This window comes from Micropterus salmoides, unplaced genomic scaffold, assembly GCF_014851395.1.
Source record: "Micropterus salmoides isolate LMB-PRFRI ecotype aquatic unplaced genomic scaffold, ASM1485139v1 Ms_hic_scaffold_11, whole genome shotgun sequence".
Lineage (NCBI taxonomy): Eukaryota > Metazoa > Chordata > Actinopteri > Centrarchiformes > Centrarchidae > Micropterus > Micropterus salmoides.
In genome coordinates this window covers 35,010,161-35,023,044 of record NW_024040152.1, presented here as the reverse complement: position 1 = coordinate 35,023,044, position 12,884 = coordinate 35,010,161, and the positions used below count along the sequence as shown (strand labels likewise).

The 12,884-nt window shown below is 44.0% G+C and overlaps 3 protein-coding genes across 7 annotated transcripts in view; all 3 read left to right on the top strand.

The window, feature by feature from the left end:
* cpne4a (copine IVa) overlaps positions 1–12,884 on the top strand; it is a 486,687-nt gene that overhangs the window by 182,429 nt on the left and 291,374 nt on the right. The gene's annotated exons all lie outside the window — the stretch shown is intronic.
* LOC119898191 (28S ribosomal protein S12, mitochondrial-like) lies at positions 613–2,783 on the top strand. 4 transcript variants are annotated; one of them, XM_038712381.1, is made up of 3 exons: positions 613–696; positions 1,704–1,754; positions 1,939–2,783. In XM_038712381.1, exons 2-3 carry the CDS (start codon positions 1,706–1,708, stop codon positions 2,319–2,321), a joined length of 432 nt encoding a protein of 143 aa, XP_038568309.1. In that variant the 5' UTR covers positions 613–696; positions 1,704–1,705; the 3' UTR covers positions 2,322–2,783. The 4 variants fall into 4 exon arrangements, with proteins under 4 accessions (XP_038568309.1, XP_038568308.1, XP_038568311.1 ...); XM_038712380.1 differs by having other exon boundaries at positions 1,591–1,754; XM_038712383.1 differs by lacking the exon at positions 613–696 and adding an exon at positions 897–1,341.
* LOC119898170 (zinc finger protein 624-like) lies at positions 5,139–11,767 on the top strand (the record flags this gene model as incomplete). Of its 2 annotated transcripts, none has more annotated exon segments than XM_038712355.1 (4): positions 5,139–5,878; positions 7,765–7,877; positions 9,170–9,852; positions 11,629–11,767. In XM_038712355.1, coding segments are annotated over 3 exon segments (886 nt in total), but the record flags the coding sequence as incomplete, so codon positions are not given.

Here is a 12,884-nt window from a genome sequence, read left to right as displayed (position 1 = left end):
AGCTGCAGCTCAACTACTACAGCAGCAACATCCTGCTTTACACTAATGAGGAGGAGGAAGAATCTGAGGAGAGGATGTAAAGAAAGTCAATCTTAAACAAATGTTTAAGGAATCAGCATTTTGTTTTAATAAAAGGACAAACGGGTACAGATTTTAGCAGATTATAATATAACTGAGTAACATGGATGTGTTGACATTTACAGTGTTAAATTTTAGGGCACCAATAATTAATGTAGGCGCACAGATTAGCTTTTTGTTTTCCATGACACCTGCCAACATCTGCATCCAAAACTACAGAGAAAATCTAATATATTTATTGTTGTAAGAAATAAATACAAATATAATACTGTGGAAGAAGTGAAAATACATTTCTATAGAATGACTTCATTCATTATATTATTTTTATGAAGGAAAAAAAGGGAATTATTTTTTAAATGTTTTGGACAAGAGGGGGGTTTCATTTACATCTGTTTAAGTGTTTGCAGTAGAATCGTTTTGTTGACGAGATCAACCTGTTTTTTTTTTCAAGTAAAACCATAAAAACGTCTTTAAATATTAAAAATGTGCAAACAGCACATTTCACTAAACCTCTTATTTTGTTGGGAACGATATCCGGAAGCGCTTTTGTTTGTGTAACGGAATTACTTCCGGTGCGCAGGAGTTCATGTTGCTCACGTTAAAACGTGAAAGTCCTTGGTTGGTATTTAAATTTAAAAAATGCGTTAAATATCTTTAACTTCACTTCTTATTAATCCCGTTATCGAACCGGATATTCTGCGATCACCTTCCGGCGGTGTGTCTCTATGTAGCGCGGATAACCTCTGTCGGTCAGCTAACTGTAGCCAACGTCAGCCGTGCTGTGTGTGACCCTGAGGACAAACATAAGTTAGCAGTCAGCTGATGTCCTTCTCTATAAATGCAGTAACAGCCTCGTGCAGCTTGCAGCTTCGCCGTTGGGCTCAATTCTCACTAGAGAGTCAGTTATTTTGCACCAGACTCCATTCAATAAAGCAGGGATTTAAGAGCTCCTTGATCATCGTGAAGCCGCAGAGGCGTTTCCGGGTGTTATAAAAATCATCAGGGGTCACGTTTTACTTCGGCATGCACGAGTCTCACCCAGAACATCTGAAATCAAGTTTTAAGATTTACTCTTTTTGCTCTAATTACCTCCATGTGAGGACGCTCGATGTAGGCTGCAGACGGGAACCGGTCCTAATGGATTGAAGGAACCAATTTTAATCGCGCGCTGGGTCGGATTATCCTGCCGAACTGACCTGGAGGACCTTGGTTTTAATTCTTTAGTTATTTTCTACCAGCATGTGTACACTTGGGTACAGTAGGGTAAATTTCTGCAGGTTTTCAAGAGAGTTTGGTGGTAAACAGGATGAATCGCAGCTGAGCTGAGTGTATTTTGGGGGACATGTGACAGTAAAGATGATCTTAATTTCAGTGCTTTGGTGCAGAACTGGAAAAGGCAAATCATTGATTTCATGGTGCCTTCGTTAATTTCAGGCATTTTGACAACACTTTGTTCCAAACTCTTAGAAACTCTCTGGTGACTTTGCTGTTTGTTGTCTTTTGCGGTTTCAGAGTCAGTTTAGGAAATAATGGACCGGTTGCTGAGAGGTTCTCTGTCACACGTCTGACTTCAGACATCAGAACAGGAGGTGATAAAAGGTTTCCTCTCCTCTGGCTTGTTTCAGGAATGTCTTTGTTATGGAGCCTGAGGCCGGCGCTGACGTCGCTTCTTCAAGGTACGTTTACACGCCTGCACACTTTTAACCATCTGATGGCGATACGGCTATAAAGCAGCCACAGAGTCTGGACTCCAGAATAACCTTTACTGCGATATTTAAAAAAGTAAACAAGTGACGATTATATTAAAATCTTGCTTTTTTAAAAATGTTTAACGTGTAAATAACTTTTCCCTCTCTGCAGCATCCCAGCATGCCTCTGCCTGGACGGCTCCCATCCTCTCCAGGACGATGGCCACCCTCAACCAGATGCACCGCCAGGGGAAGCCCAAGCCGCCTCCTAAATCTGTCGGCGCCACGTTCGGCCGCCCCCAGCTGAAGGCGGTGATCCTGAAGACCATGATCCGAAAGCCCAAGAAGCCCAACTCCGCCAACAGGAAGTGCGCTCGAGTGCGGCTGTCCAACGGGAAGGAGGCGGTGGTGTTCATCCCCGGGGAGGGACACAACCTGCAGGAGCACAACGTGGTGCTGGTGGAGGGCGGGAGGACGCAGGACCTGCCCGGAGTCAAACTCAAAGTGGTCAGAGGCAAATATGACTGTGCCCACGTGGTGAAGAAGAAACAGTAGACTGAGAGGAGGACGCTGGTGTGGGATGGAAGCGTGTGTCTGTCAGTTGTTTAATAAATACATGTTCTCTTAATCACGCCATCGTGCGGGTGACTGCCTCAACTGTGAAGTCAGATACACAACACGGCCAAAAGTATGGAGACACCTGAACAGTCCACCCATGTGTGACTTGTGATCGTGACGGCGTGCTCATTAACCGTCTCACTTTTGTGCAGGTTTTTCAAAGCAACATTATAATAATAATAATAACGGCTTTATTTATACAGCACTTATCAAAACAGAGTGCTTTCCAGGTTGAAATACACATTAAAAATATTTCAAGTTAAATCACGCTGCATAAAATGACATAAGGTTAAAGGAAATCCAATTTCTGCAGCAGTGATGCAGATAAAATGGACATATAGGACGAGATCGGGTTGGAAGGAAGCACTAAAATTAATAAAAGGCTGTTTTGTAAACGTATGTTTTGGATACAGCGGATTGGCTCACCCTGCGCTCTAAATGGGACTATATATCTCAGTGTAGGCTGTTTAGAGAACAACAGGTAGAACGGCCAGCGTGGAGTCTCTTTACGTCAGACCCCAGAGTTTCATTATTTTCATGTTTATTTGACGGGGAAAAATCCGTGAAACATTGCTTCACAAAGTGTACGGGGTATGCGTACAGGTTTTCTAGCCACAACCACTTTGCAAACCCTGTCCCTGGTTAGGCTTTAAAATAAATATCTGTTACGGCTGCCGTTGTTTGTTTGTGTTTAACAGTCAGCAAGGAGCCACACAGCCTGATTAACAATATCATACACACACACACACCATTAAAATAATACAATAAATACATGCAGTAAGATACAGAAGTGGAGATCAATATAAAATAGAGAAATATGTAACAATATAACCTATAAATCAGGTGCTTGTGTGTCCCAAAGTGTTTGGGGGACACACATGTAAAGAACATGTACGTGATGGCCTTTAACTCTTATTTTCCTATGGTGAAATCATTGGAGCCCAAAAACAAACGGTCGTGAATGTTGGTTCTTTTATGAATTTATTATGGCTCTTCTGAAAATGTACCAAAAAATTCCATACAGCTATGTTAACATTTTGTTAAAGGTCCCTTGGCCATTTTCACCCCAATTAGACGGTGAGTTTCGGCAGCTATCCACAAGCTTCTGGTTGAATCTTCGACACTCCTCTTGACAGGTTTCTTGCAGTTCAGCTAAATGTGTTGGCTTTCTGACACAGACACGTTTCGTCCAGATGTTCTCGGTGGGGTTTAAGTCAGGAACTCGGGAAGGCCATTCTAAAACCTTAATTCCAGCTGAGTTAGCCATCCCTTTACCACTTTTGATTTGTGTTTGGGGTCATTGTCCTGTTGCAACACCCAGCTGTGTCCATGACCCAGTTTTCCTGATGAATTTGAAAGTACCTGACCACAGAACTTTCCTCCAGAAGGCCTTTTCTTTGTCCTTGTGATCAACAGCAAACTTCAGTCGAGCCAGACCAAACGCAAATGTAATCCACGCAACGCTTTCCTCGCGGGGGTTTTACCGCTGGACAACTGCTGTTCACACACAACGCGATAACTCGCCATTACTACAGCTGTATGAACCCAAAGTAAACATTTTGCTGTGATTAAAAGCAATAAACGGATCAAACTGATGCCGAAATAACTACTACATGATGCAGATTTGTTAAACATATGAATTCATGCTTTGTCAGGTCTGTCAGCAGGACAACAACTTCTAAAATGTTTGTTTTCTGAATGGAGTTCGGATCGATCAGGACTTTCCCATCATAGCATTTGGGGCTGAGTTTAATGAGTGAATCAAACAAATGCGTATTTTAAAGGGCTCAGAGAAGGAAGTCACCAGCTGTAGTCACTCATAATCACTCAAACAAAGTCAACGTCACAAAACAAATTTGGTTGACACAACTTTGTACATCACCAAAATTGATCATTTGAGTAGATTTTGGTCACATTTTCAGAGACCCACAACAAATTCGGTGGTCAGTATGCATTAAAGAAATATAATGTTATTACATATGAAATTAAAAAACGGGACAATTTCGGGCTTCATAATCTGTCAAACATAACTCTTCTGAAAGTGATTTTGAGACAGAATCTAGCTTTCAGTCAATAAGTAGAGGCTTCAGTCTCTTTCTGGCAAGTAGAATGCTGCATTTTATGTCTTGTTTTGGCCATTTAAAGGTATTTTAAGAGACAAAAATTTCTAGGTGAGTTATAATCTATCAAATATAACCCTCATGAATATAATCAAGTCATTTCAGGGAGGAAATTACATTTCAGACAATAATTAGAGGCTTCGATCACTTTATGGCAAGTAGAATAATGCATTTTATGTGTTGTTTTGGCCATTTAAAGGTATTTTAACAGGTAAAAAAGACTGGATTGGTTGGTACACAGCAAGTTAAATAAAGCAGAGTCATAAGGATAATCGCAAAAGAGATCTTTATTTTATATATAACTCAGCAGTAAGTCATGTTAATTATAGGCTACATTCCGTTTTCTAAATATAAACTAGGATATTAGACATAAGCCCACCAAACACATCATCCATCTGCAACAACAGGCTTCTGTTATTGCCTATAATAACGTAAATGTCCGGCCTGGTTAGGCTATAAAATGCAAACACTTGTTTGGCCACGATTGTGATTATTCTGTTAAAAGAACCGTTAAAGTATCACAAAGACAAACCTTTGCGACATAAAGTGATTTTTATTTGCACGTTATGTCTGTTTAATCCAGATAAAAGCAGCTGTAGACGTAAACAGAGACATGCTGAAATCTGATTTCAGGTCTGTTAATACCTTATACAGTCTATGACTAACACACAGGCCACCAAAACTGTCCCCGGGACGTCTGGTCACCCTAACTGCTCCTGACGAGTGTTCTGATTATGGTGACACAAAGACACAAAGACAGTGTCAGTGCAGTTGCCCAATAACAAAATAGGTCCACGGCCTCTAGAAAGTAATTCAAGTGATGAAACCTCTGTAGACTTTTAAAAATCGGTGTAGCTCTTAAACAAAGACCTCAGTATGTTGTCAGCTCCTGACATCTTTAGAAACTACAGGCAGTCACTTCCATGTTGTTGCAGTTCACCTCCCGGCCAGCGGCGGCAGCACCGAGGAGCTGCTGAGCGCCATGTTTGATTTTAGCTGGAATTCGCCTGCTTCTTGTCGAAATAAACTGTGTTTATCTTATTTTACTTTCTCCTGACATCGACTTGAATTCTCCTGAAGGGCCGATAGGGAGTTCGTGTTTCCTCCGCTGTGTTAATATTTTCATCTCTGATTATAAATAACAGCTTAATTAGCGTTAGTCGGCAGCAGCGGGTGTTTCGCGGGCGCAGCCGTCCAGGACTGTGGGAACGTCGTTTAACGCCCGCAGCTAACGAGCACAGCTAACATCGCGATAAGCCAAAGTCAGCGGCCGCCTGCTCCTGGAGGGTTTTCATTCTGAAGGAGTCCGTTCTTTGGACCCTTTTGGCGCCTTGGTTTGCGTTCCCGTCCCTTTACACAGACCTGCAGTAAACGGTACGTGTTTCTGTGTTTCTGTGAACGGTAACTGTTTAGTTTACGATTAGCAAGATAGCTTAACTACTAACGCTAGCTTCTAACGGCTAATGTTGCACGGTGCTCGCCTCTGATTGGCTGAATCGCTGTAAAAACACATCGATTAACACATCGCAAACAAACGTAACGTTAGCAGCTAACTTTGAAATACATTTTAACAATATGTGATGATTGAATTAATTGTTAATGGGATTGTTAATACATAATAATGCAGTGGGAGTCGGAATAATAACACAGCTGTGAGAACACAGTGATAAACCGCTAAACATCAGCTGGAGTCTTAAGTAACTATAATTAACAGCTGCTTTGTTGCTTTGCAAACACTTAACTTTGCCAGTCTTCATCAAAAACTGTAAAATCTTCCATCCTATGTTCTGGATGCATTACATAGCCGGTGAAGTGGACAGCCTTGTGCAGATACTTTAGTCCTTACTTCCAATAAAAGGACATGTTGGTGCTCCAGCATATTTGGGATAAAACTCTTTGTGTCATGTTGAAGAATAATGTTATTGCAAGGCCCACTTGGCCTTTCCAGAGCTTTTACAGCCACATCCAGTGGCCTTCTTCAGTGGATGAAGGTTGCTCAATATCTAGGAAGTGGTCATGGTCCAGAAGTCAGCAGACCTGCATCTGCAAGGTCCAAAATAACTTTCATCACTTTTTGTCTGCCACTCTTTAAACGTATACGCTGAATATTTAGGCTTCATTTAATGTAGATAATGTCAATTAGATGTTCAGTATATCTACACAAAAACATTACCTGCATGATTTAATGCACAGAAGGAGAGATGTCTTTCAGTACAAGAAAATCACTCCACCTTAACAACCAGGTATTTCCATTGAATATGCAAGATCATTATAATTACTTTATGTCAGACATGATGAGAGGGAAGCAGATTACTGCAGGGACACAGTAAAATGGGTTGCTTTCTGAGTAGTAGTTTTATTAGCCTACTTATTTCACAGAGATGGACAATTTGAGAGTCAAGTCATGGCATGAAATATTAAGCTATCATATAAACCTACAGAAGACAAGAAACCACAGAGTGTTAAAGTCAGTGCTCAGTACAAGGCCCAAAGTTCAACCACCAGCGAATGAGTCCTTATCTCAGTTAACTCTCCACATGAGTCCAGATCTCAAACAAACATACTCAGTTTCAGTCAGACAAAAGTTTGCTATCGAAAATAAAACCAAGTGACGGCTCTTGTGTCTGTTGGACAAGCTTATTGATTGTCCGACAACACCGGACTTATCTCCCGTAGTCTGGCCGGTGCTGCGCTGGCTGTCACCCAGGACTGGTGAGTTTGGTTTGAAACGCTGCCACAATACACTAACCTTGCCACATGTGTCTTTCTGTTGCGTGTTTTTCCTGTCTGCCAAATTGGCGGATTGCCCGACGATGTCACCCGCCACTGCCAACAGCTTACCCACTTATCATAGGACGGTAACACAACTTTAACTCACTGCATCATGGGTGCTACGAGTCCAATAATAACAGTCATTTCAGTTTCCACCAGTAAGTTTAAGGCACACAGTTTTTCACACTGAGATTACCAAACCAACAGAGCATAAAGAATATTTAAGACTAACAACGATACATAAAGTGTGGAACATTGAAACTACTGAGCTTCCTTAAGAAGATGTTGAAAGCGTTTTCTAAGTTTCCTGCACAGAGCCCTGACCTCAACCACACGGTCAAAGACCACGTTCTGGGAGGTGAACTGGAACTAACCTTTTATAATTGTTCACGCATCACTTAAACCTCCAAATTCCCAGAACCAAACCAAGGACACAACCTCAGTGTCCTCACAGCCCTGACCAGGACGTGTCCCTCTCTTATTTTCAGAGGCCTTGAGGAGACCCGTCCATCTTCGGGAGGAGCAGAGCATGAGGAGATGAATGGAGTGACGGAGGAAGAAGAACAAAGCGGAGAGGACGGTCAGCAGCTTCCTGCTGAAGGTCAGCAGTTGTTTCTTTCTCCACACGAAGCCGGTGTTCTGACAATTTATGCTACCATAGCAGATGCTCCCACTGCTGAATCATTTTAAATTACACCACGTCTCACTCCCTGTGTAAAAACCAGACAAAACTGGACATTGCTTGGAGAAAAGAAAGCGAGGAGGTTGAACTACCTGGTGAGTTCAGAAAACATGTCTGTAACTTTATTCCAGCTGTCGTTGGTCTTTACTGTGAACAAGTTAGCATAGCATAGCCCTGATCGATCCGAACTCCCTTCAGAAAACAAACATTTTAGAAGCTGTTGTCCTGCTGACAGACCTGACAAAGCATGAATTCATATGTTTAACAAATCTGCATCATGTAGTAGTTATTTCGGCATTAGTTTGATCCGTTTATTGCTAATAAATCACAGCAAAATGTTTACTTTGGGTTCATACAGCTGTAGTAATGGCGAGTCGTGTTTATCCACGTTATCACATTGTGTTGTGTGTGTGTGTGTGTGTGTGTGTGTGTAACACTTACAGCGAATGTACTCACGCGAGGAAAGCGGCGCAAGGCGAAAATTTGTTTGAAAGTTTGGTCTGAAAGCCGCAGAAGAATATGTGAAACATATTTTGACACTCTGCTGGAACATATCTATTATTAATACCCCAAAAACCGAAAAATGTGTTAATTCTATTTATTTAAACGTTGTAAATAAAGGAGAAAAAAGTTCTTTGCTCTGGTGAATTATTACTACACGCCAGATTCATCTAATTTCAGCCACAGTCTCGACAGACTGCCCGACAGCAAGGTTTCATAGATTTATGGGTGTGGAGACGGAGATCAAGATTGTGGCTCATGCACATGCCCAGAACCGCTCAGTAGCACATCTCCATTGGTAGCATAAATCAACAGAACACCTTTTTTTTTTATTTTCTCTCTCTTTTTACTGTTAACATGTGAAAAAAATCCCTTTTTGTAAAGATCCCTGTTCACACTAAAACAGGTAAACAACAGGTCGAAGCAGTAGAGGCTTAGTTTTCTGTACAGATTAAACAAATGAGCTATAACGAGTCAACCAGGGAGCGTTAAAGCTGCTGGTAGGTGGATTTTATCATTTAAGTGTCTCCGTGTGTTGTTATTTGTGTGTCAGTGTAACTTCTAAATGCTGTTTTGCTGCCTGCCAGTTGTCCCCCTTATTACTAATAGATTACATTCTAATGGGCTTCTGCCTGGTTAAATAAAATATTCCTGATAAATGGATAATTCTTGAACCTTATGAATATTAACGTCAGTATCCTTTCCTACAGGAGAGGCCTCCAACATCGAGACACCAGAAAAACCTGCGTCAAAACAAGGCAGCCGTCGGTCAAAATGCCGTCACCGCTGCTCATTATGCGGCAGGGAGTTCTCTCGTCCGTCTCGGCTGGCGGAACACATGGTCGTGCACTCTGGCGAGAAACCTCACAGCTGCTTGTTATGCGGGAAGCGCTTCGCCAAGAAGAAGAATCTGGCGATTCACCAGAGAGTACACACCGGCGAGAAGCCGTACTCGTGCCCAGACTGCGGGGTCAGCTATTCCCAGCCGGGCTGCCTGCGGCGGCACCGGCTCGGACACGCTGCAGAGAAGCCCCACCAATGCTCGGTGTGCGGCCGCGGCTTCATTCAGCGGCGCCATCTCGTACAGCATGAGCGGACGCACACCGGAGAGAGGCCGTTCTCCTGCCCGCTGTGCCCCAAACGCTTCGCCTCCAGGACGGGCCTCGTCGATCACAAGAAAAGCCACGCAGTGGAGAACCTGCACTCCTGCTCGGTCTGCGAGAAGGTTTTCTCCACGCCGTCGTCTTTCAGGGACCACGTTAGGCTCCACACGGGACAGAAGCCTCACCCCTGCTCGTTGTGCGGCAAGAGCTTCAACCGGCCCGGCCTGCTGAGGAAACACCTGCAGAAACACACAGAGGACAGCGATGTGCTCCAAGCTGCAGCCAGCAAGGTGAGTGGGCGGAAACACTAAATCCAGTCGTAGCGCTGCAACTAATGACTCCTTTTGTTGTCAGAGTTAATCTGTTGATTATTTTCTCCGTTAGTTCAGTGTTTCCCAGAGCCCAGGATGATGTCCTCAAATGTCCCAAAGATGTTCAGTTTACTGTCACAAAGGAGGAAACAAACCAGGAAATATTTACATTTAAGAAATTTGCCTTTTCTCTCTTGGATTAGTCTTTGCAGCTCTTTGACTTGTTTGTCACTGGACAGCTTGTTGTACTTCTACCACTGAACCGGCTACTAACGGGTGACAACATCCACAGGGGCTGTGTGCGTCCATTTCCAAAACTTTCTGAATCCAACGTGCCAACATTCACACCAGCGTACGATGGGATTGGTCAGCTGTGCAGAGGTGACCCTTACTTGAACCCTGGCGAGCTCTGCCTGCGTCCAGTCGCTCCACAGATTTACATCCTCCCTGCGAATCATTCACGTTCCCTTTTCAGCCTCTGCCGCACCTGCTAAAGTCTTTTAAAGCTAAGCTAGCGCTCCAGAGCCAAATTATTTTGATTGACTGTAAACATTATTTTTTAAATGTGGCCCTTATCACACTCCAGGGTGAACTGGAAATAATACGATCGTCACATGACGGCACGCTGTTGTACAGAAGGAAACACGGAGGCCACAGAGGTTAGCGACTACAGTTTAATTTTTAAGTTGATTTCAGGTGGATGAAAGGGACTTGGAGAGCAGATGAGAAAATTTGTCCACTGATTTCCTCCGTTACTGCCGTCCTCCACGTTTGCGTTCATCGCTGCTCCCGCACGCTGGTATTATGACGGCGGTCGAGTGACTACAGAGTCACGTGACCTGCAATCTGACTAACCAGACTGAGGTAGCATCTTTTAAAATCCGACATGTATCTGATTTCTACGACAGTGGCTCAAATCTAAGCAGGAAATGATCAGAGTCCATGTGACGTGTGTGGAAAGGTTTGGTCTGCGCTCTGAATGCAGCCTTAAACCTCCGGAGGAAACGCATCATCGCTGCTTCCTGTGCAGCAAAGGTTTCTCCACCGCCCGAGAAGCTGCAGCAGCACGAGCAGCTCCACCAAGAAAGCTCAAGAGATTAGTTGATTAAGCGATCAGCAGGAAATGAATCTGCAGCTGCACCGACCAGCCATAACATTATGACCACCTGCCTGCCGGAGGAATGGACTCAACTGTTTCAGCTGTTTGACCTACAGTAGCTGTTCCGTTGGATCGGACTACACAGGCCAGCCTTCGCTCTTCACGTGCATCAGTGAGCCTTGGCCGTCCATGACCCCGTTGTCGGTTGGACCACTTCTGACCCCTGCAGACCGGGTTGGAGATGCCCTGACCCAGTCGTCTAGCCATCCCACTTTGGTCCTTGTCAAAGTCGATCAAATCCTCACGCTGCCCATTTTTCCTGCTTCTAACACATCAACTCTGAGGACGCAATGTTCACCTGCTGCCTCATAAATAGAGTCTAGCGCCCACCCCCCCCCCCCCCCCCCCACCCCCCCGCCCGTCCTCCCCATGGGACCTTATTTTGAAAAAAACATGTAGGGTAGGGAATGGCGAGAGATAACTAATGTTTTGATCCTGTTCGCCGTTCCCTGAGTTCCCACTGCCTGATACCGGCCGATACCTGCAGTCTTTCTTCAGAATTGCGTACCTCACCTTTTAATGAGTATGTTCTAAGTTCAAGAACAGGTTCACTACTGTCAAAGCTGAACTAACCTCACTGCTGTTTGTCGTTACAGAAACCAGACGAGTCGCTCGATGGCGGCAGCGTGGCGGCAGTTTCTGCGGGGAGCTGCGGTCTGAACGGGCTGCAGGAGCTGAAGGTCGAGAGCAGAAACGATAATGACGAGGAAGAAGACGTGCTGCGTTCACTGACCGGTCAGAGCACCCAGCCTACCTGCACCTCAGACATGATAGACTGAAATAATTACATTTTATACAAGCAGGTGCGAAGAATCACATTTAATGAAGTCGCAGAGGACAAACCGGTTTCTAAGGCTGCGTTCAGACTTCAGGCCAAAAGTGACCCAAATCTAATTTTTATGACAGTGTGAACATGGAATCTGATCTTTTCCAGTTCGGATTTGGGCCACTTCCATATGTGGTACATACAGATCGGACACTCGGGTCGCATTTGATGCGACTTTGACGTCACTCTAGAGCAGCTGCTGTCACAGCTCCACAAAAAGCCATAATTGAACATGTGGCTCTCTTTCTTCTCTACATCTGCTCACAGATTCCCTTTCTTACACCTGAAATCCACCGGACCGTTTATGCTACTTGTTGGGGAGAAATGTGACCCGTGAGAGGACAAATGAGAAACGGGAGTCTCCCGTGCAAATTTGGAGCAAGTAGGAGCTAACTGGAGCTAACCTCTGTGGCTCTGTTCACTTCTGTACAACAGCTGCTGCTGCGCACGCGGGTCACTTTCAGGCCGCGGACAGTTTACACTAGTGTTGTAGTTAAGGCCGCCCAAACCGAGACCAAGACGAGACCAAGACCAGTTCCCCACATTACATGACACACAATAAAATGTGGAACGAGATCACAGGTGCTTCTCAAACTGATCTGAAAGATCCAGATTCCCATTAAAACACCCACATACAAACACTAAGAGCTGAAATCAACGTAAGCATCTTTATTCAACTCTCCTTATCCATGTTTACCATCGCGGGGAGGGGGGGCAGTCGTTAACGGGAACAACACATTTTTATTTAGGGTTGTTGGTTTCATCTGAAGCAATAAGTTTTCCATCCAATCAAAGAGAGGATGTAAAAGCAATTTATTGATGTTCCCAAAGTTATGGTCTTGACTGGTCTTGAAATTAAATCTCGAGTCCTCAATGACCGAGACAAGAAGTGGTCTGAAGACCGGTCTCGAGTAAACAACACTAGTTCACGCTGGAGTCTGATATGGACCACAATTAAGCAACAATCTGAACTGTCAAACAAAAAAAATCAGATCTGGGAAAGAAATTTGAATTGAGCATTAAGGC